The following is a 24,477-nucleotide window of genomic DNA, read 5'->3' on the forward strand; positions in this document are numbered from 1 at the left end:
CATTAATAAATAATTGACATGCAATTCAGCATTCTAGACACTTTTAAATTTGAAGTAATTTTAAAAGAATTTTGGTATTATATCATTAGTTATAAATACGTTTGGAACAGATATCAAAATAAAAGATAAAATGAATTGTCATAATTCAAATTCTTTTACATGAGCTGTTCAGCTGGTAAAAAGTTCCTTCAAGGACTCTACAAACTACAACCAGTCAGTAGTTACCCTGTTTGAACAAAAAACATACTGATGAATTAAGGAGGAACTGTCTTTTGAGCTAACTCAAAATAGGCTGATTCATTTTTATAGTCATGAAAAAGTTAATTACTTTTAAAAGTAAGGATTGCCAGTATATGCCTAGCAATGAAAAAATAATTCTGTACCTACTATAATCCTATTTTAATATAAAAATATATAATATTTAGAAGAATATTCAAACTAAAATTAATAGAAGGCCAATTTAATAAGTATTCTATCAATGAGACACTTAGGCGGTTCTCTATTTTTGGTTATAGTTCACGTGTCAGTCAGCATTTTGTAAAGAGTTCAATGAAGCTGAAATTCACATTTGCAGTAATTCTTTTCAATGTGCAGTATAACAATCTCAGTCATTTTGGGGTCTGTGATTTAAAAAAACAACATTTTTCTCTTTGATTGATCATAGCTATTATTGAAATAGCTGGTAACATGTGACATGGTGCTATAATTTAGCGTGAAAAAATTGAATTGTGAATTATATCCACTCAGCTTAAATTTCTCTGTTTCTACTCTCCAGAGCATCTTTTGTACTTCTTTCCCTGCAGAAGTGGCTTCTTAATGTAATGTTCCTACATTTTCCCAGAGGAAAACAAGGACTTCACTGTCAAATTCTTTATGTCCAAAGTAGTACAACAAAAACAGAAGGAAAAATAAAAGAGGATTCAGAAGTTACCCATACAAGAAATGAAGATGTTATTCCATTTAACCTTTTAACAAATGTGTTTTACACGTATATCCATCATGGTGTCATTGTCAAGGAGATGAACATTTATGGATGTGATGATGATTCAGATGATTTCAGATGTTTAGGTTTGAGGCTAATTCCCACATAAGTCATTCTCTCATCTCTTCCTTTGTAGGTAGAAGTAAGCCATAAAATAATGTTTAGGATCATTAGATAACAAATTAGGCAGTAAGCTATATGTATGTAAGGATTTCCCTGTTAAATTCCCCTTTCAAACTGTTCTGCTTCCTGTTCACACAAGCAGTTCTTCAAATAACAAATCTCTTCATTTAGAATGATCAGAGAGGATCAATTTAGAATTATTTGTAGGCTCAGTTTTTATTTGCTATATGGCCTGTGAACCGTTGTAGACTTTCTTTCTAAAATATATTTAGCAAATAAAATAAAATATATTTAGCAAACCTTGGAAGAAGTTTGTACATTTTTTTAATCAAAGAGTAATTGATATATAATCTGCACACAGTAAAAATGTGCAATTTGGTTTTTATTTTATTATTATTATTTTCAAAGGTTTTATTTATTTATTCATGAGAGACACAGAGAGAGAGGCAGAGACATAAGCACAGGGAGAAGCAGGCTTCACAAAGGAAGCCTGATACAGGACTTGATCCCGGAATCCCGGGATCACGCTCTGAGCCGAAGGCAGATATCTGCCCAACCACTCAGCCACCCAGGTGTCCCTCTTGTCTAATTTCCGAAAAACATTGTATAAAATTGTGTATTTAGTTGTTTAGTGGGAGTAGGAGCTAGTCCAGTTCTTGTGACTCTCCCTGTCTTGCCTGGAATTGGAAAATTTGTCTAAATATTTTTAATGCAATTTTATTTCTTTTCTTCAAGAATGTATTTCTTCTTCATAAAATCTCGTTATGCCCAGATATGTGAGTTTTGTTTTCATATTATATTTATGCCATAAAATATGTAGCTCCAGCACTAAAGAAGAGATGAGTGACTTTTGGATTCCCTAGGAGCTCATCTCTTCAAATACTCATCTATTTATACAAGAATATTAAAATATGTTACTTATCAATGAATAACTTCATTTAGTAGTCACTCTCACTGATTGCTTATTTTGTTTTTTCTTTGCACTTTTTATATTAAGACCTCATATCATAAAAGAAAATATACAAAAAATACATAAAATAAATAAATGTATAGTTCTATGAAATTTTGTGTAATTAGCACCCACTTAACCCACTGCCCAGGTCAAGAAGAAAATATTTCTAGCATCCTAGATGCTTCCAGCATGCACTTTCTCATTCACAAATTTTTTCCTCCCACCAAAGATAACCACTATCCAGAATTACTTCCTTACTCTTTATCCTTTTATTACTTAAGTATGGATCTCTAAACAGCAAGGTTTGGTTTCGCCTGTTTTTGAGCCTCACATAAATGCAACCTTATGTTCTTTTAGGTTTGGCTTCTTTTGCTCAGTGTCGTGATTTTGAAATTTATCCATTATGTGTGCAAATTCAGTCTTTCATCACTCTCTTTCTGTTTATAGAACATCATACTATATAAAGGCATTTGAATAGATGGCAGTTTGAGGTGATTAACTGTAATTGTCAAACATCTTTGTATGTGTGCTTTAGGACGCATACATACATGTCTGATAAGTATATACTTAAATTGGCATTGCTGTGTTCTGAAGCGTGTGTTGAACTTAAAATATAATGTGGGTTATAAATTTCTTCTATTTAGTGCTTTCAGTCACTTAATAATGTCTTTTCTTTTAAATTAGCATTTCTCCAACTCCTAGTTTTTGAGATACTATTGACATATAACATTGTATTAGTTTAAAGTATATTGCATAATGATTTGATATGTGTATATTTTGTGAAGTGATCACTACAATAAATTCAGTTAACATCCATCACCTCAAGTAGTTATAAAATTTTCTTTCTTATGATAAGGACTTGTAGATCCACTATCTTAGCGGATCTACAAGTATTATTAACTGTAGTCACCATGATTTTTACATCACATCTGCAAAACTTACTTATCTTACAACTGGAAATTTGTAACTTTAGCTACCCTCATCTATTTCCCCCAACTCCCATCTCTGGTAGTGACTATCTGTTCTCTAAACAGTGAGTTTGGTTTTGGGTTTTTTTTAGATTTTATGTATAAGTGAGAGTGTATCGTATTTATCTTCTCTGTAGGATTTATTTCATTTAGCATAATGTCCTCAAGGTTTATCTTGTTGCAATTGGCAGATTTCCTTCTTTTTGTAATGGCAGAATAATATTCCACTTTGTACATATAGCACACTTTCTTTATCCATCCACTGATGGACACTTAGGTTATCCCATGTGTTGGCTATTGTAAATAATGATGCATTGAACATGAGGATGCAGATACCTCTTTGATATAGTGATTTCATTTCCTTCAGATATATACCCAGAAGTAGAATTGCTGGATCATAGGTAGTTCTATTTTTAATATTTTGAGGAACCTCTGTGCTGTTTTCCATTATTGGCTGTACTAATTTACATTCCCACCAACAGTGTATAAGGGTTCTCCTTTCTCTGTATTCTCTCCATCATTTGTTATCTCTTGTTTTAGGGTTTTGTTTTGTTTTTTTAATGATAGCTATTTTAACAGGTGTGAGGGGATATCTCATTGTGGGTTTGATTTTGCATTTCCCTGATAATTAGTGATGTTGAGTACCTTGCCTGGTACCTGTGAACCATTTGTATGTCTTTTAGTTCCTCTGTTCATATTTTAATTGGATTTGTGTGTGTGTGTGTGGCTGTTGAATTATAGGAGTTCTTTATATATTTTGGTTATTAACCTCTTTTTTAAAAAGATTTTCTTTATTTATTAGAGAGAGAAAAAGAGAGCATGTGCATGCACACACACACATGAGTTGGGGGAGGGCAGAGGGAGAAACAGACTCTCCACTGAGCAGGGAGCCTGACATGGTGCTCCATCCCAGGACCCTGAGATCACGACCTGAGCCGAAAGCAGACACTTAACCAACTGAGCCACCCAGGTGCCCCTAGTTATGAACCTCTTATCAGATACCTAATTTGCAAATGTTTTCTCCAGTTTTGTAAGTTCCCTTTTCATTTTGTTTATTGTTTCCTTTGCTGTGCAGAAGCTTTTTCAGTTTGATGTAGTTCCACTTGTTTATTTTTGCTTTTGGTGTCTTTGCTTTTGATGTCAAAAAATTATTGCTAAGACTGATGTCAAGGAGCTTACTTCTATGTTTCTTCTAGGAGTTTTATGGTTTTAGGTCTTACATTCAGTATTTCAATCTATTTTGAGTTAACTTTTGGGCATGATGTGGGGATGGGTGAGCCAGCTGTCTGTCTGTCTCTTTCTGTCATAGTATAATGGACAATGTTACATTAGTTTCAGGTGCACAACATACTGATTCAACAATTCTACATGCTACTCAGTGCTTACCACAGTAAGTGTAATCACCACAATGTTATTACGTATTATTGACTGTATTCCCTGTGCTGCACTTTTCATCTCCATGACTTATTTATAACTGGAAGTTTGTACCTCTTAATCTGCTTCATTTATTTTGTTCATCCCTCTACCTACATACCTCCTGGCAATCATCAGTTTGTTTTCTGTATTTAAGAACTTGTTTTGTTTGTTCGTTTATTTTTTTAATTTTTTTTTTGTTTCAGGTTTTTATTTAAATTCCAGTTAGTTAACATATTTTAATGTTAGTTTCATAAGTAGAATATAGTGATTCATTCCTTACCTATAATACCCACTGTTCATCATATAATAGTAAGTGCCCTCCTTAATACCATCACCCATTTAGATTTCACATATAAGTGAAATAATATGAATCAAATCATTCTCTTAGTGTAATATCCTCTATTCCCATTCATGTTGTCTCATGGCATGTTTTAAAAATTTTTTATTTTAAAATAACTTTAGACATATAGAAAAGTTCCAAAAATAACACAGACTATTCCTGTATATCTTTCACATTGTTTTCCCCTACGGTCAACATCAGGAAATAAATGTTAGTACAATACTGTGAACTTAACTACATTCCTTATTCTTATTTTGTCAGTTTCCCACTAATATTCTTTTTCTCATCCAGGATTCCACATTGCATTTAGTTTTCATGTCCTTAATCAAATTTGTGACAATACCTCATTTTTGTTTTTCATGATCTTGACACTTTTTGGGAGACTACTGATCAGATATTGTCCCTTATTTTGATCTCTTTCAGTACTTTTTGACAGAAGCACCATGGAAGTGACATTGTGTTTTTTTTAGTGCATTTAATGGTGTTGGGGAAGGTGAAGGCATGTTAATAAATCTAAGTACTGTGATGTTAGATTTAGTTAGTTGGTTGGGTTTCTCTAAAGCTGCTATATTTGCTTTGTGATTATAAGTTTTCTGGGGAGAAACTTTGAGACTAGGCAAATAACAGGTCTCTCATACTTTCATCTTCTAGTTGTAACATCTTTCATTGGCTTTTGCCTGTAACAATTATCACTGTGTTGTTTTTCGAGCTGGTGAATTTTTCAAATAATGGTGAATTTCAATTTCCCTCATTCTTTTTCATTGTATAGAACTGTCCTCCCATCCCCCCTTCCCTATATGTTTACTTATATTAGTAAGGATTTAAGAATAGTTTATTCTATGGTTTATAATCTAGTACTGTCATTTTATGTTGCTGTTTTGGCTTTAGTCATTGAGAACTTCTTCAATTTGGCTTCTATGTCTTTTTGACATTCTCTCATTATTTTTCAGCTCTTCCTGACTTTCTAGTTCCATAGATATTCCAGGTCCTTCTTGTATTTTCCCTCCCGCAGTCCAAGAATCAGCCATTTCTCCAAGGACCCCACTGTGTATATAGTGTGTGTGTGTGCGTATGTGGGTGTGTGTGGTGAACATAGAAAAACCTAGATCCTCAGTCTAGTCATTGCTGCTTAGTGTCATCATAGGCGCTCTCAGTTGTCAGAGCTAGGAATGTATCATGTACTAACATGCACCTACACACACATTTATATTTATTTCTTTATCCATCTGTGAATGTATTAAAAGCTATGAATTCCTGCTTAATACCTCTGATTCTAATTTAGCATCATAATGTTAATTCTAGCTTTCCCCCTTTGCTTATATGTAACTCTTTGTGCAGTGAGAAACCTGCATCTCTTTACCCATGGTATGTTTACTTGTTTGTTAAATCCTAATATACATATAACATTTTCAGAATTATTAACCTATACCCCTGTGAGAAACAGGTTTACTAGCTCAAGGACGATATTTGTGTACAGTGCTTTCTATCTGTGGCCTTATGGAATATAGTCAAAATATGTTTTCTGAAGTTATTTTCTTGTTCATCCCCATCCCCTAATGGGGGATGTTATTCATTTGTAATACAATGATTTTTATTCCATTTTGGACTCCCTCAACATTCTGATTGATTTTGATGATTTACTTAGTTTATTTATTTAGTGTATGAAACATTATTATGGTTATGGTAATCATGACTTTACAAAAAGATGCTCTCATGGAATTATGCTTCTTCATTCACCATAATACCTATCCCCCAAAGGAAAACAATCTTTAGAGTTTGTATTTTAGCTTTCCTGAAATCCTTTTGCACAAATGAATAGATACATGAATATTTTCTAATGCTTTTTCTTTCTTACATTAAGAATAACATATTTTAGTGGCACCTGGGTGGCTCAGTTAGTTAAGCGTCTGACTCTTGACTTTGGCTCAGGTCATGATCTCAGGATCAGTAGATTGAGCCCCTCATTGGGCTCTGTACTCAGTGCAGAGTCTCCTTCTCTCTCTTTCCCTCTGCCTCTCACCCCACTCGTTCTCGGTCTCTCACTCAAATAAGTAAATAAAAATAAGTAATAAAATACATAAAAAGAATAACATACTATATACCCTTTTTTACTTTTCTTTTTTCACTTAATAGTAAGTATATCTTAGAAATTGCTCCCATCAGTATTAGAGATCTTCCTTATTATTTTTTACAGCTACATATTACTCTATTGTGTGGATTTACCATAACTTATTTAACTACTCTGCTGTGTACTTGGGTTGTTCCAGTATTTTGCATACCAAGAATGTGCAGTGAATAGACTTGTACGTGTGTATTTTTGAGTTTTTGGAAGTGTATCTTCAAGGCAGATTGTTAGAAGAGAGATTGTTAGGTCAAAAGCTTAAGTGCATATGTGGTTTTGTTAGATATTGCCAAGTTTCCCTCCATGAACATTGTCCTAGTTTGCCTTTTCCACAGTAGTATATGAGAACTTTTGTTTCCCCCAGGCTAGCCAGCAGAATACAGTCTCTATGTGTTTCAGTTTTTGCCAATCTGATAGGTAAATGGTCACTTGGTGCTGTTTTAAAATGTATTTCTCAAAAAAAAAAAATGTAAAAATGGGGCTCAATCTACTGATCCTATTTCTCTAATTACAAGTTTGAATATTTTTTTATATTACTAATGCCTTTTTGTGTGTGTGTATTGCCTTTTTATGTCTTTTTCTCATTGTCCTATCAGGTTTTTGTTCCTTTCCCCTTCAGTTTTTAAGAATTTTTAATAATAGAATTATTAGTTTCTTCTCTGTAGTGTATGTTGCAAATGTTTTCTCATAGTTTGTTAGGTATCTCTTGACTATTTATGCTATTTGTGCCCTGATGGTTTGTTGAAATTTTTGTATAATGTGATTTACCAATATTTTCTTTCGTCACATTAAAATTACAGAGAAATATACCCAGGTTTGTTTTCCTTCTAATACTTATAAAGTTTTTCTATTCTGTCCTGCAGTGCCACCTTTAATCAATCAAGTATTTATGTGTAGGTCTGTTTCTAGATTCTCTGTTATAGTCCACTGGCGTTCTTGCCTGGCCCTTGCTAATACCGCATTTTCTTTACTGCTGAAGCTTTGTAAGAAGTCATGATACCTAATGGAGCCAGTCTCCTTACTTTTTTGTTCTCTAAGAGAATCTTTTGTATTTTTGTTCTTTTGCTTTCCCATGTGTATTTTGTAATGAGCTTATTAAGTTTCTCATAGAGATTCTCTCAGGATTAACATTGCATTAGGTATATTCAACATTGAGATTTCCTATCCATGAACATGATATATTCTCTCATTTCATTTAAGGCTTCCCTTCCTTCTTTTCTTCCTCCTTTTTGCATTTTTATTCATGAGAGAAATTAGCCTATACATTTCCTTTCTGGTATTATCAGAATTGCATTTTTTATTTATTTTTATTTTTATTTTTATTTATTTTTTAAAGATTTTATTTATTTATTCATGAGAGACACAGAGAGAGGCAGAGACACAGGCAGAGGGAGAAGCAGGCTCCATGCAGGGAATCCAACGTGGGATTTGATCCCGGGTCTCCAGGATCAGAACCTAGGTTGAAGGTGGCGCTAAACCACTGAGCACCCGGGCTGCCCAGCATTGCATTTTTTAAAGAAAATAAATTTTATTTTTTAGAACTGTTTTATGTTTCCAGATATTTGACCAGAAAATAGAGAATTCCCATATATCTTCTCTCTCCCAGCACATAGTTTCTTCTGTTATTATCACCTAGCTGTTAGGTTTTTAGGTAGATAAAAGTTTTTCACTAATTTTGGTAAATACCAAGAAGTGTGGTGCTGGATTATATAATAAGAATATGTTTCGTTTTATAAGAAACTGCCAAACTGTTCTTCTGCATTTTACATTTACATTTCTGCCAGCAGTGAATGACAGTTCTTGTTGCTCCATATTCGTTGGTATCAGTGTTTTAGATTTTGGCCATTCTGATAGGTATATAGTGGTATCTTATTTGAATTTTCATTTCCCTAATGACTCGTGATGTTGGGCCTTTCTTTGTTTTATGCTTACTTGCCATATATATATTTAGCAAGATGTCTCTTTAGGTCTTTGGCCATTTTTTAATTAGGTTGCTCATTTTCTTAGTGTTGAGATTTAAGAGTTCTTTAATTTTTGAATAACAGTCCTTCATCAGATATGTCTTGCAAATATTTTCCCCAGGTCTGTTGCTTGTCTTCGCATTTCTCTCTTGATCAACATTGCATTTTATTATTATTTTTAAAGATTTTATTTATTTATTCATGATAGACACACAGAGGGACAAGCAAAGGCACAGAGGGAGAAGCAGGCTCCCAGCAAGGAGCTCATTGTGGGATCTGATCCCAACCCCAGGATCATGCCCTGAGCCAAAGGCAGATGCTCAACCGCTGAGCCACCCAGGTGTCTCAACATTGCATTTTCACATCTGAGTGTCAGAGTTATGCTGACTTGTTAAAATATAAATATTCTTTCTTCTTCTATTTTCTGGAAGAATTTGTATATGATTAGAATTAATTTTCCATTAAATGTTTGGTAGAATTTGCTGAAGAATCCATCTATAAACCTGTTGCTTTCTTTTGAGAGATTAAAATTTTTGTGGTAGGACAAGTAAGATACTCTATTTTTTCTTATGTCAGTTTTAGTATACTGTATTTTTCTGGAAGATTTTATAGTCTTAATTTTCAAACTTGTTTGGTGTAAAGGTACTTATACTCTTAATATTTTTTAGTATATGTAGGTTATATTCTCTGTGTTGTTCCTGATACTATCTGTGCTTTATCTTTTATTGTCGAGGCTCATTAGAGATATGTCAATTTAATCATTCTTTTAGAAGAAACAGTTTTTAATCTTTAACCCTATTCAGTGTATGTTTTCCATTCGTGAATTTTAGCTTACTGTTTTCTTCTATTTTCTTTGGGTTTAATTTAGTGGCATTTTTTCTCACTTCTTGAGGTGATTGCTTAATTCACTGATTTTCAGCATTTATTTTTTGACATATACAGTTTGGGTTATACATTTCTAAGTTGGATTTAGCTGTATCTTACAAGTTTTGATATATTATTATTTTGTTATCTATATAAAAATACTCGATAATTTCCTTTGGAATTCCCTACAGCTTACTTACTGATGTATTTATATCATTTTAGACATGAGGATTTTCTGATTATTTTTATGTTCTTGACTTCTAACTGAATTCTTGTATTTAAAGACTGTAATCTAAATTATTTGTTTTAAGTTTGCTTCATGGCCCAGCATATGACCAGTTTTTATAAATTTTCTGTGTATGTATATTCTGTGGTCCATGTATTGTGCAACTATGGCTGGTGTCCCTATATATTTTTGTCAGTGGTATTGCTGAGTTCTTATGTATTATTGTTGCTTTTGTGCTCTGTTTTTCCATCATTTATTAAGAGAGGAAAGTTTAAACTTCTATCATTGTGGATTTGTTTAATTTCATTATGTACATCATTGTTTTATATATTTTATAGCTGTGCTATTAGATCATATAAATCTCTTGACAAGTTGAACCTGTTATTATTCTGAGGTATCTCTCTTGACCTCAATAATACTTTTTACATTGACTTTTTTCTGTCTGATAATTATATAGTTACAGATATATTTGTTCTCTGAATACTGGTAGCTCAACATTTCTTCTTATATACCTTTGCAAAATGATTCAGTTTTCTCTTGTTTGCTTCAGCATTGTATTTATCCTCCAGGTTTATTTATTATTTTTATTTATTTCACTCAATATATACTTCATTTAATCAAAGCTTCATTTTTAGGTAACTTATTTCTGTTGGCACACAGACTCTTTCAACATGGTTTTTGGTGGTGGTGGTGGTGGTGTGTTTTCTGTTTTTGTTTTTGTTTTTTTAACAAAAATCTAGAGCATTTGTTATGCCTGTATTAAGGTTTAGAAAATAAACCAGATAGAAAAATGTAGGCTGTGGAAAGTCTCTAAAGATAAGAAAAAACTTACTCATTGGCTCATACAATTTTTTTTCTGGGCCTAAAGGCATATGCTGCTGTTATTTACATCCTACTGGGAGTCTCAAAGAATAGAGGCCTCTCAGTAATATGCATTTTTTCAAATTCAGAAGGGCGCTATTGATCCCATATGAAATGCATTTGTATTCTCTTTTTTCCTCATAGTAGAGATATCAGATGTGGCTTCTCTAAGAAGTAGGATTTTATGTAAATAAGCATTAAAGATATTATAAATTTTGGGGCACCCAGATGGCTGGCTTAGGTCATGATCTCAGGGACGTGAGATCGCCCCACCTTGGACCCTTGCACTAAGCGTGAAGCCTTCTTAAGATCCTCTCTTCCTCTTCCTCTCCCTCTGCCCTACCGCCACATGCATGTGAGCTGTCTTAAAAGACAACACAAACAATGAGACTAAATTTTTTCAGACTATTTTGTTGCAGTTGAAAAATATATATTAGTAAGTATTGTAATTATGGGTTGACAGAATAGTTAATTTTGAGTTAGTTAGCTTATTATTTTTAAAAAGATGCCCTTTCCTTTTTTTAACTTTTAATTTGAGGCAAATATAGACTCAGTTTCCTTTTTTTTTTAAGATTTTATTTATTTATTCATGAGAGACACACAGAGAGAGAGAGAGAGGCACAGACACAGGCAGAGGGAGAAAGCAGGCTCCATGCAGGGAACCCAACATGGGACTCCATCCCAGGTCTCCAGGATCATACTCTAGGCTGAAGGCGGTGCTAAACCGCTGAGCCACCCAGGCTGCCCTCAGTTTCCTTTTATTTTTTTTTTCTTTTGGATTTTTAGTTTTTTAACAAACTTAGGATATGAAGACAAGGATAAATGAGGACAGTTTGGGAAAAACTGGGATATGTGTTCCCTATAGCTATTAAGGATGATAGTGGAAAAGAAACTTACATTTATTTAGCACCTAATACATAGCTGGACCAGGCCAGTTACTTTAAGTTGGCATTTTACATTGTCTTCTCAACAATCCAAGCATGTCAGTATTATTATCTTTTTTTTTGGTATATATTTTTATTGGGGTCCAATTTGCCACATGTAGCATAACATCCAGTGCTCATCCCATCAAGTGCCCCCCTCAGTGCCATCACCCAGTCACCTGAACCCCTGCCCACCTCCCTATCACCCCTTGCTCGTTTCCCAGAGTTAGGAGTCTCATGTTCTGCCCCCCTCACTGATATTTCCCACTTATTTTCTCTCCTTTTCTCTCTATTCCCTTTCATTATTTTTTATATTCCCCAAATGAATGAGACCATATAATGATTGTCCTTCTCCAGTTGACTTACTTCACTCAGCATAATACCCTCCAGTTCCATCCACGTTGAAGCAAATGGTGGGTATTTGACAAAATACAGCTTCCATTCCTGATCAGAACTCTTCAAAGTGTAGGGATAGAGGGAACATTCCTCAGCATCTTAAAAGCCATCTACAAAAAGCCCACAGCAAATATATTCTCAATGGGGAAACACGGGGAGCCTTTCCCCTAAGATCAGGAACATGACAGGGATGTCTACTCTCACCACTGCTATTCAGCCCAGTACTTGAAGTCCTAGCGTCAGCAATCAGGCAACAAAAAGAAATAAAAGGCATTCAAATTGGCAGAGAAGAAGTCAAACTCTCCCTCTTTGCAGATGACATGATACTGTACATAGAAAACCCAAAAGATTTAGTTTCCTTTTAAAGCATTGCTTTTACATCTGATATAATCATTAGGTTATGGTGAATGAGAGACTTAAATAATGTTCATTCTGTTACCTGACAAGTTTTATTTTTTTCTTTACATGAGAAACTTTTCTGGAAACAACTTCACAGCATTCTTTCCAGGATAGGTATTTGTTAATATTAGTATTTGGGAATTTGAAGCAAAATGAACATTAGTCTTACCTGTGGTTACTTTTTCAAAAATGCAAATAGGTCCATTCCTGATTCTTCTGCACCCCCACCCCATGTTATTGCTGTCTTATTGCTATTGTCCCCTTCTTTTTTTTGTTAAAGTATAGTCTTGAATTCATGACCCTGAGATTAAGAGTCAGATGTTTAATTTACTGAGCCACTCAGATGCCCTGCTATTTCCCTCTTTGATAGCCACACTACAGAAGTATTTAGTTAAAGCAAATATTTTAGGAATTGTTAGCATATGAATAAAGGTTATGTTAATGTTCATGTAACTTCAGGGCAGAGCAGTTATCTGGTACTAAATGAGTGAGAGTTTCTATTTTAACAAATACATATGAATGCACCTATCAGTGCTGAATTAATGCCTTACTCTGGGAATTTAAAATATATGATAGCTGTATTATATGCAAGTACCTTTTCACCACAAAATGGTATCTATTATTTGACAACAATTATGTATACAATTTGGCAAATTAATTTTTTGAAAGGTAAAAATGGTTAAAGAAATGTTCCATCTTAAAAGTGTTTTCAGAGTGTTAATTATTTTGCATTTAGATGATGGTATATATTAAAACCCACTCAGTTGATGGTGGTAATATAATCTATGGTTAGTAATAATAGGTACATGAATGAGAGAGAACAGTATGTAAAAAGTGAAACATGTATATGCTACATAATTGCTATATTTAAGAAATGTCTTGCTTAGGGAAGGGTAGCTGTTAGGCAAGTTGGAGGAAGGGGGGCACACTAAATAGTATATTGGCAAGCTTCCTGAAATGCATATGCATAGTAATTTGAGGCACATTGATTTTTAAATGTCAGCCAGCTTTTATTCTCTTCTTTCTCTAGCATCTATTTGTATGAATAGGGACTATTCTTGCTTCTGAAGGGGGGTTTATTAAGGTTATTGTGAACATTTGTTATATAGGAAATAAATTACCACTGCTGTATATAAAACTAACATTAAATTTGTGATACTGGCAATAGTTTGTGAGAGATTTAATTCTTTATGTGTTAATTGATGGCTAAGAAATTTTCCATTTCACTGTTGAGATTTAGAGATATTGCAAACAAATGTCTTTGTTATGTCTTGCAAACATAACAAAAGTTATGTTCATGACCTTCAACAACATGCTAAAATGAATTACTGCAAGTATCACTTATATCCCAAACTTAAGTATCTTTTTGCTAAATTGGTTTAATCAGGATTGTGTTCATCAGCTATTAACATTCTTTTTAGTGGTCTTTAATGCTTTATAAGTCTTTGTAGAATGTTGAGAAGCCAAGGATACTCCTGGGAGATTGAATGTCTATCTGCCTTATTTCATAAAATCTAAGGTGCTTTTGAGAGTGTGCTTTCTTAATCTTCCTAGACTGAGTTAGTGAAAGGTAACTACAAAACCATCTTTCAAAAACAAAACAAAACAAAACAAAAAAACCATCTTACACCTGTCACCTGGAGACAGTGATTATAAGACACTCTAGAATATCAGAGGCATCCAGTCTTCAGAGAAGTTAAAATATGAAGAAATGCATATCCTAGAATTATTAAATTAGGACTTTTGAAGTCACTCACTATAAATTTTAAAAGATACTTATGATAATCTTGTGTTCTGATTTTTTTTAAAGATTTTATTTATTTATTCATGAGAGACAGGGAGAGAAAGAGAGAGAGAGAGAGAGAAAGAGAGAGGGGCAGGCTCCACGCAGGGAGCCCGATGCAGGACTCAATCCTGGGACCCCAGGATTATGCCCTGGGCCGAAGGCAGGCGCTAAACTGCTGAGCCACCCAGGGATTTTTTTATGATTAGGCCAATATGGTACACTGAGAAATTTCTATTGTATTGTTTTGAGTTTGCAGTCTTTTGTTCACTTTAAATACTACTCAATGTTTCATTATTAGATTCATGTAATAGAATATATAGTTATCCTTGAGATCATTTTTTAACCTGCCGTAAAATGCTGTTAATTTTCATTACCTAGAGTAAAGGAGATGTGTTTTGAGCTAGTTGCTTTGAACAAGGGGTATAGGCAAATTTTTTTTTATTTGCTTTATGTACACTAATGTTAAGGCTGGAGTTGTGTTCATTTACTCACAGTGTCCATTAAGAAAAGGTTTATGATTTAAAAAAATGAGATAATCACAAGAATGTTTAATTATGTTCTTCTTATATCCTGTACCACTACATGCTCCACGAACACAGTTCTAATAATGATATTTCTTCATTCACATTTAATGCAATCAGAAATAAAGGATCTCTTTGAAATGGGAATAGGAAGGGAATTATGATAAAGGGAACGTAACCATTATTATATTTTTTTACCTTCTATATGGTTTGCTTTTTATTTCCGTGTACATTTTTTATAAGAACTAAGCATATTTTATAGAAATATGACTTCATATTACTTATACAATAAAGATATGGCATTTGACATTCTTCATGGTTTATTCCAAACTCCCTTTGGATTTTTTTTTTAAGATTTTATTTATTAATGAGAGATGCAGAGAGAGAAGCAGAGACATAGGAAGAGGGAGAAGCAGGATCCCTGTGGAGAGCCTGATACCACACCAGGACCCCAGGATCATGACCTGAGCCAAAGGCAGATGCTCAACCACTGAGGAACTCAGGCACCCCTCCCTTTGGATTTTCTTTTTTTTTTTTTCCCCCTTTGGATTTTCATCTTCACCTAATTATTTCTCCCTCAAGCCATACTCGTCTACTTTTTTGTCTCAGATCTCCTGCATTTTCAGGACTGGGTTTAAATTTTTCCCTTCGCCTTATCCACCCTTTAAGACTGACCCAGCTTTTTGAACTTTTCCAGCTCCCTCCATAGTAAGTACTTCTTACTCCACTATTTTGCAGTGGCAAATACATCTATATAGCACTTACCAGAGACCACCTTTTGGTATCATTATTTATTTGTCTGGTTTTCCTGTTAGATTTTGGGACTCAGTTATTTAGGTTTGTATTATCTCCTGTAGTATGTAGTATAGATGTACTATGAGTGATTTTTGAATTGAATCCTTATAGATTTTTACATATATGCATTACTTCTTTCAGTTTTTTCCCAGAGGCACTCTGTGGTAATTTTGCCAGAATTACTAATAATATGTTAGTAATTTTTATATCTAAGTTTTCATTCTCAGCATTTACCACTATTTTAAGTATAAGAATTATTCTTGAATCACATTGTATACTGGAAACTAATAGAACACTGTATGTTAATTATACTTGAATAAATAAACAAAAACAAAGAAGTACCCTCCTGTGATAATCTATTTCCAAATTAGTTTTAAAAAGGATTATTCCTTTGCAGGTTACTGTCTTACAGTGCAAAAGATAATAATTGCAAAGATAATTTTTTCACAGTATCTGTTTGTTATACAAATTTTGATAATTATACAAGCTTATATAAGGAAGAATATTTTCAAAATAAAGTGTTTTTCTTTTGTTTTGTAGTTTACTTCCTCAGAATGTCGGTCTGCTCTATGTTGGAGGTTATGAAAGACCCTTTGCACAAATCAAGGTATGATTGTTCATTTTTCAGTATACTTTTTTAGATGTAGTTCACTTGTCCAGAACCCACCCAAAACCTGCAAATAACTATAAACGTATCAAAAATATTATGAATGTGAATTACTGATTTCATTTGTTTTTGCATGTTTCTCCTGAAGAAGTAATTAAGTTTTTCAAAGGATTGTTTTAATTTTCTTGCTCATAGTAGAGTTAAATTTGACCAAAGCACTATTTAACCTGTGTAATTTGGTAAATTTTGATATGCTTAAGCTTGTGAAACCATCACTACAATCAACAAAATGAACGTATTTCATCACCGCCAAAAGTTTCCTGTGCCTCTTTGAAATTCCTCACTCCTGCACTTCTTTTCTTTCAGTCTCTAGGCGACCACTGATCTGATTTGTGTCATCATAGATTAATTTGCATTTTTTAGAATTTTATATAAATAGGATTATACAGTATTTATACTCTCTCACCCCCCTTCTCCTTCTCCCATCCGCTTTCATACAGCATAATTATTTTGAGATTCATCCATATTGTCATACTTACCAATAGTTCATTCTTTTTAATGCTGAATAGTACTCCATTATATGGTTATAGCACAGTTTCTTTATCCTTTCACCTGCTGTATGGACTTTTGGGTTGTTGCTACTTTCTGGCTACTATGAACACTTGTATACAAGTCTCGGTGTGGATATATATTTTCTTTCCTCTTGGGTAAATACCTAAGCTGAGTTAAATGGTGGTTGTATGTATGAGAGTGCCAGTTCCTCCATCCTGGTCTGGCCCATCTTTTATTAAGTTTAGTCATCGTAAGGGGTACATAGTGGTGCTTCACTGCAGTTTTATTTTTCATTTTTGTCATGACTAATAATGCTGAGCATCTTCTCATGTGCTTGTCATCTGTACATCTCTAGTGAAGTGTTTGTTCAACTCTTGCCATTTTTAAAATTGGGTTTTTGTGTTTTTACTGTTGAGTTGTAAGATATTCTTATATCTTCTGGATATGTCCTGTATCAGATCTGTGATTTGCAGCTTTTTCCCCCTATCTATGGCTTCTCTTTGCATTCTCTTAACAGGGTCCTCAAAGAGCAGAAGTTCTTAATGTTGATGTTCAGTTTATTAGTTTATTTTCTGTGGCTAATGCTTTTGGTATTGATCTAGGAAATGTTTGCCTAACCAACGTCACAAAAGATTTTAAAAGATTTTTCTCCTTTGTATTCTAGAATCTTAATAGTTTTAGGTTTTACATTTAGGTTTAATAACATTTTAGTCAATTTTTGTGTATGATTCAAAATTCCAGGTATAGAGGAATGCTGAGTGCCCCCCCCCCCCAACCTTTTTGGCACATGGATATCCATCTGTTATAAAACCATTTTTATTTTTATTTTACTTACTTTTTAAATTTGTTAAATATGGAATGCTTCACAAATTTGCATGTCATCCTTGCACAGGGCCATGCTAATCTCTGTATTGTTGCAAATTTAGTTTATGTGCTACTGAAGCAAGCACTAAAACCATTTTTAAAAAACTATCCTTTCCACCATTGAATTACCTATACATCTTTGGTGAAAATCCGTTGATTTTGTGTGATTATGTGAATCTATTTCTGGACTTTTTATTCTGTTCCATCCCTCCACCAATACCACACTGTTTTGATTATTGTATCTTTATAATAAGTCATAGGGACAGAGTAAATCCTCCAAATTTGTTCTGTTTCAACGTTGTTTTGGCTAATTGGATTCCTTTAATTTTCATATACATTTCAGATTCATCTTGTCAATTTCTCTAAAAATGCCCACTGGACTTTTGATTTGGATCATGTTGAATCTATAGATCAATTTGAGGAGAAATGACATCCGAAGAATATCAAACATTTTAATTCATGAAGACTGCATATTTCTCAGTTTATTTAGATCTTTAATATCTCAACAATATTTTGTTTCAGTGTATGGACCTTGTACATTTTTTTTTGGACCTTGTACATTTTTAATAGATTTATCTATAAATACTTTATACTTATGATGTTATAAAAGTATTTTTTAACATATTTTTATAAAGACTGCATAATTTCTGTATACAATAAATATAGGAAAAAGGTTTTTTTAAGTGAAATATAATTAATATACAATAGTATATTAGTTTCAAGTGTACAATATAATGATTCATCTGTGCTGTACATTACTCAGTGCTTACAAGGTAAGTGTACTCTTAGTCCCCTTTATCTGTTTCACTCACTTATCCCCCAGCCTACCTCCCCTCTGGCAATCACCAGTTTATTCTCCATATTTAAGACTCTGGGTTTTTTTTCTTTGTTTCTCTTTTTATTCATTTGTTTCTTAAATTCCCATATGAATGAAATCATATGGCATTTGTCCATATCAAAATAACCAACAGCATTTTTTATAGAACTAGAACAAATAATACTAAAATTTGTATGAAGTGGGCAGCCTGGGTAGCTCAGCGGTTTAGTGCTGCCTTCAGCCCAGGACATGATCCTGGAGACCTGGGATCGAGTCCCGCGTCAGGTTCCCTGCATGGAGCCTGCATCTCCCTCTGCCTGTGTCCCTGCCTCTCTCTCTCTCTCTCTCTCTCTCATGAATAAATAAATACAATATTTAAAAAAAAATTTTGTGTGAAGTCACAAAAGTCGCCAAAGAGCCAAAGCAGTCTAGAGAAAGAAGCACAAAGCTGGAGGTATCACAATCCCAGCTTTTAAGATATACTACAAAGCTGTAGTAATCAAAACAGGATAGTACTAGCACAAAAATAGACACATAAATCAATGGAACAGAATACAGAGCCCAGAAATAAACCTATGCTTATATGATCAATTAATCTACGACAAGGGAGGCAAGATTATACAATGGGGAAAGAACTATTTCTTCCAAAGACAGTGCTGGATAGCTACATTGTGGAGTAATGAAACTGGACCACTTTCTTAAACCAGACATACCAAAAAACTAAAAAATGAATTAAAGACCTAAATGTGAGACCTAAAAACCATAAAACTCCTAGGAGAAAACATAGGTAGTAATTTCTTTGACATTGACTGTAGAAACGTTTTTCTAGATATAAAAAGTATTTTTCATTTTAATTTTTGATCATTGCTGGTATATAAAGGATTCAGTATTTATGTGTTTATTTTAAGTCCTGCAATTTTACTATATTCAACTTTAGTGCTAGTACTCTCTTTTTGTAGATTTCATAGGATTTTCTACATAAGTGATTACATCATCAACTTAAATAGAGACAGTTTTCCTTCTTCCTTTCTGATCTGGATGCCTTTTATTGCTTTATTACATTGAATTAAATCTACAGTACTGAGTTGAGTAGAAATGGTGAGAACAGACCATCAGTGCCTTGTTCATGATCTTAGAGGGAAGGCATTCAACCTTTCATCAAAAATTGTTTTTATGGTAATATTAGTTAAGGGTTAAATCCTAGATTCCATCTAGGCTTTCTTGTAAGAAAGGGAATAATATTAAGAACCTTCAAAGTAGTTAATTAAAAAGGATGATTTGAAGTCATCCTTTTTTGTTATTATAACTTTTTGTTAATGTTTACTGATAGGCCTGTAAAATTTATTTTATGTTTTTTTTGTTCAGTTTTCCAATTTTTCTTCACATTTGTTTCTTGGTTGTATAAGTTTTCTCTTGTTCCAGTTGAGGGGTGTGAGTTTAAATTTCTTTCTACCTGCCTACATGAGATGTATTTTTATGCTTTGAAAAACAAGGATTTTTTTCAGAATAGACTGAGCCTGAATAGGACATATAAAATATATTTAATATCATGAAAGTCTAGTAACAGTGACATTATTTTAATTTTTTTAAATATTTTATTTATTCATGAGAACACAGAGGCAGAGGCTCAGACAGACCACTGAGCCACTCAGGCATCCCCATTATTGACATTTTTAAGTGAAAAATCTTATTTTAGCTACCAGGATTAGCCCTTCTTTAAATAGCTCCACTAATTTAATTTAATTTAAATCAGAACACTCTCAAAAGTTCATCATTAGGGATGCCTGGGTATCTCAATCAGTTAAGCATCTACCTTTGGCTCAGGTCATGATCCCAGGGTCCTGGGTTGAGCCCCACATCAGGTTCCCTGCTCAGCAGGGAGTCTGCTTCTCTTTCTACTCCACCCCAACCCACCCCCGCCCTGCCTGTGATCTCTGTCTCTCACACTTTCTCTCAAATAAATAAAATCTTTTTTAAAAAGTTCATCATCAGAATCTTAACTGATGGACCCTTTTGAACTTTTCTAATTTCTTAAGCAATGACAGACATTCAGGTACATTTGTTTTCCTCTATTTTAAATATCCCTGGAACACAAGTTGGCAAGAGTTTCATCATAAACCTCTCTTTCTATCCTGTTCACCTAATTCAGCAGTGTAGCCAGGAATCCCTAATAAGTTTCTGCAGGAACATTTTTGAAAGCCTAATTTTTTTCTGTCCGTTGGTTTGGAAAATCCTGTTTCTCCTTATTATAACTGAAATAACTAAAAAGTGAGAGGCTTATATTATATATTTAGGGAAAGTAGAGAAGACAGTGTGTCTATGAGTTACATCTCTCAAAACCATATTCTAAGTATATGTATGAGGTTAATTCCTGTTACTCACCTGATTTATTTTCTTTATCCAGGCCTTTCCTAATAAGCTCAGTGACAGACAGAGGTCAATCCTTTGTCAATTCCTTATCTTTAATTAATTAATTAATTAATTTTAAAAATTCAAGTTCAATTAGCCAACATATAGTACATCTTTAGTTTCAGATGTAGAGTTCAGTAATTCATCAGTTGCATATAACACCCAGTGCTCATCACGTCATGTGCTCTCCTTCATGCCTGTCACCCAGCCCTTTATGCCTGGATAATCAACTCAATAGAAAAAGGCCCATTATTTTAGAACACCTTTTCTTTTTCATGTTGTTGTGAGAAAGGTTTCTCTCATAAACTGTGAAAGGATTTATCTTTATTAATTATTGAAGTTCCTTCATAATTCTTATGGTTCTTATGCAAATGCTATATAGATTGTTACCTATTTAGAATACTTATAAGTTAATTGGAAAACAATGAAACAATCATGGTTTACATGCTTGAGACTAATAGGGTTCATTTCCTCCCTTGCTTTGGACCTGACTTGTTTTGGACATGAAATACCAGTACTTGTTATGTTCATTTTTCTCCCATTAAGCTAAGTGTAATGATACTATGTTGTGTAGCACAGATATCAGATATAACCTTTAATAAATGGAAACTGCTTGGCTTTCCTTAAGAGCATATTGGTTGAATTTTTTTAGTAAATAGTAAATAAAAGTGTTCACTTGAATATTTAAGGAAAAGTTCTTAGCATCGTAGGACTAAGTTTGAGTGGTTTGATGTTAAAGGCTCTTTTTGTTAGAGACATGTTACGGTTCTATTTCTAAAAAGCAGCTCCATTTTATAAAGATGAAAAAGAGAAAAATAAAATCACAAAATAGATAGTAGATACTTAGATGTTAATTGGATTCTGAAAGTTGCTATAGCGTATGAGATATCTGTACTATTAATAGCATGAGTCATTACAACAATTCTTACACAACATATACACCTTCCATTATTACCCACCTTTTAGTTCTAATTTATTTATTTATTTTTTTTAAAGATTTTATTTATTTATTTGAGAGAGACTGAGAGCCAAAGAGATCATAGAGAGAGAGGGAGAAGCAGATGCTGCTGAGCAGGGAGCCAGATGCAGGGCTTGATTCCATGACCCTGAGATCATGCCCTGAGCTGAAGGCAAATGTTTAACTGACTGAACCACCCATGTGCCCCTAGTTCTTATTTCTTATCCAAGGCTAAAGATACAAATATATACAAACATGTGACTTTATTAGCCTTAGACTAGTGCATCTTCATGCTAGTTTCAGGTTTTACTGTTTTTAGGGGAAGTTATTCCAACTTACCTTTATCTCTTAACATTATCCATAAGTTGTCTGGAAGGTTCTTTTTTCAGAAGGCTCAGTTCTTTTGTATATAACTTTTACTCAAGGCAGTTACTGTCTTCTCAGATCATTAATCCCTTTCAGAATCCTATGAAAAATAGGAAAAATACATGCACTTCTACTTAAAATTCAGGGAGTTCATGGACCCTCGTAAAGGGCTTTTAAGGACACCAAGTTAAGCATCCTAAAAAGGAAATAAAGCATGTTTTTCCAAATTTTTCAATTAACCAAAAAGGTATTGAAAACATATAAATTTTAGTTTTTAAGGGAAGTTTATCATCTGAAGAACTCGATTTTAAGCATACATGATTATTTCTTGTTTTATCTTAAAATAAAACAAATAAATAAAACATGGGTCATCTTATAATAAGTTGTCAAGCAGAGTCAGAAAGCAGTTGCCTCACATATCCACTGATACTTTTTGTGTTATAAATGAAGCAGATTTCACCCTCATCCAAGACTAACCTTTTTTTGAGATCAAGGTTCTAAATGTACTAGGCTGTACATGACTTAAGTTTTCTTAAGAAATGCGGTTCAGTAAACCTTCATATGCAGTCTTTGAAATTAAAAAGGAATGCTTTGATTAAAGTAAAATTTTGCTTAATCCTTATTTGCATGCTTTCAAGATGTCAGAAGTTTCTTAGAGGTCCCTTATTTGAGGGTGTGAGATGGTATTTCCATGTATCTTCATGTAATACCTTTATCTTAATTGGGTGTATATAAATTATATTATTCATAGCTCATTTTTATAGACATAAAAAGTTTAAGTAATAGTTTATATTTTATGCCTATTATTGTTTTATTTTCTAGAATATCTCACAGTCTAGTAAAAATCTTAAGGCTATTCTTAGAGGTTTCTAGTTCTTGAGGCTCCACTTAGCAGCCAGAATCCATAAAACCAAGGAGTGAAGCCTGTCAACATCACTTTTAATCAACTCAGGGGTTGTTATGGAAAGACTCAAGGCCACAGGGCTGTCCCCTCCCTGCCGGGCTTGGTATTAGTTGCCTCTTCCAGTTCTGACAGCCTAAGATATATGGGAGGCTGGAGGCTGAGTCAGACAGTTTCCACTTTGACACCACAGAATGGCTCAGAAATGTCCTATTTTAACTATGAATTCCATGTAGCAACTATATGTGAAAACTAAGGAATACAACCATTATTCTGAGGCAGTTATTATATGGTCAGTACAGCAAAGTTATTCCCTGCCTGAAATCCTAGATTTATCCTTGCTGAGTAACTGGGTGCCATTTGTCACAGTCTCATACGCTAAGCTTTCTGAGCCTGAATTTTTAAAATCTCCTTATAGCCAAGGATATATAGTATTGGTGTTTGCATTCATATGCATATGCAATAGATGCAAAGAAATAGTGCTTTCCTTAATTTTCAAAATCATATTTGGAAATTCATGCCATTCCCTCAGACTTTTCTTCTGCTGACAAAAAATAGGATATTTTTTCTTTAAGCTATATTGAGTTCAGGTTGTCATTTATTACTTAAACATTTTTGAGATGGCTAATAACTTGTCAGTTTTAATTTTTAGGGTAGGTTTAATTTAAAGGTAAAGTGGGGACTCTCAATTATGAAAAAACTGAAAAACACTAGGAAAACTGACCTACTTACTGGCTGATGATTTTTTAGAAAATATTTGAATTTAGAAAATAAATATATTTATTAGGTCAACACTTTTTAATAAAAGAAAATATTTGGCATCCATATTTTAATTTTCTGAAATATCTGAAGCATTACATGAAATAAAGACACAGTCCTTAGAACTGAGTATTGTAGTTTAGTGGCTTCCAAACTATTGACCATGACCTGTAGGAAGGTAAGAAACGTACTTCCATTGAGATCCTATACACATACACATGCATATGTTTATATACACACAGTGTAAACTGAAATTTCAAAATAAGTGTGATGCAATAACTGTTATTTTCCATTCTGTTTATTTTTCTGTTGATTTGGTTTTTAAATGCTGGTCTTCACCCACTAAATTAACTTCTCTCTTGGAAAATGGGTCACGACTCAGTTTGGCAAATATTGCTGCAGAGTAGGACTTGTCCAGCTAATGCTGCTCTGTGCTTCTGCCAGGAGACTGCTACACTTATGCAATGCATATAATCATGAAGAAGCTTACCTGCCCCTCAGTTGATGACAGTGGCTTTGAGGGAGAAGAAAATAAGATGAAAAAAAAAAAAAAAAAGAAAATGATAAGATGTCATAGTTGCTGGGAAGAGGAAAGAGGAAAGCAAGGAA

At 33.6% G+C, this 24,477-nt stretch overlaps 1 protein-coding gene and 1 non-coding gene across 6 annotated transcripts in view; one reads left to right on the top strand and one right to left on the bottom strand.

Annotated features, from left to right (window-relative positions):
• Positions 1–24,477, top strand: part of RNGTT (RNA guanylyltransferase and 5'-phosphatase) — a 362,293-nt gene that overhangs the window by 295,602 nt on the left and 42,214 nt on the right. For 4 of the 5 annotated variants that reach the window (XR_012033880.1, XM_072832087.1, XM_072832089.1 and 1 more), the window contains exon 14: positions 16,176–16,242. Coding sequence is in view for 4 of the 5 variants with exons in the window: in XM_072832087.1 (XP_072688188.1) it covers positions 16,176–16,242 (67 nt within the window). In the remaining variant the exon portion in view is untranslated. Of the gene's footprint in view, positions 1–16,175; positions 16,243–18,001; positions 18,214–24,477 lie in introns of those variants that run through there. The other variant, XM_072832088.1, reaches the window with a different exon arrangement.
• On the bottom strand, positions 17,642–17,744 carry LOC140637413 (U6 spliceosomal RNA). Its single transcript, XR_012034532.1, has one exon. It is a non-coding gene; the product is annotated as a U6 spliceosomal RNA (small nuclear RNA).

This window comes from Canis lupus, chromosome 7 (assembly GCF_048164855.1).
Source record: "Canis lupus baileyi chromosome 7, mCanLup2.hap1, whole genome shotgun sequence".
In the NCBI taxonomy this organism is placed as follows: Eukaryota; Metazoa; Chordata; class Mammalia; order Carnivora; family Canidae; genus Canis; species Canis lupus.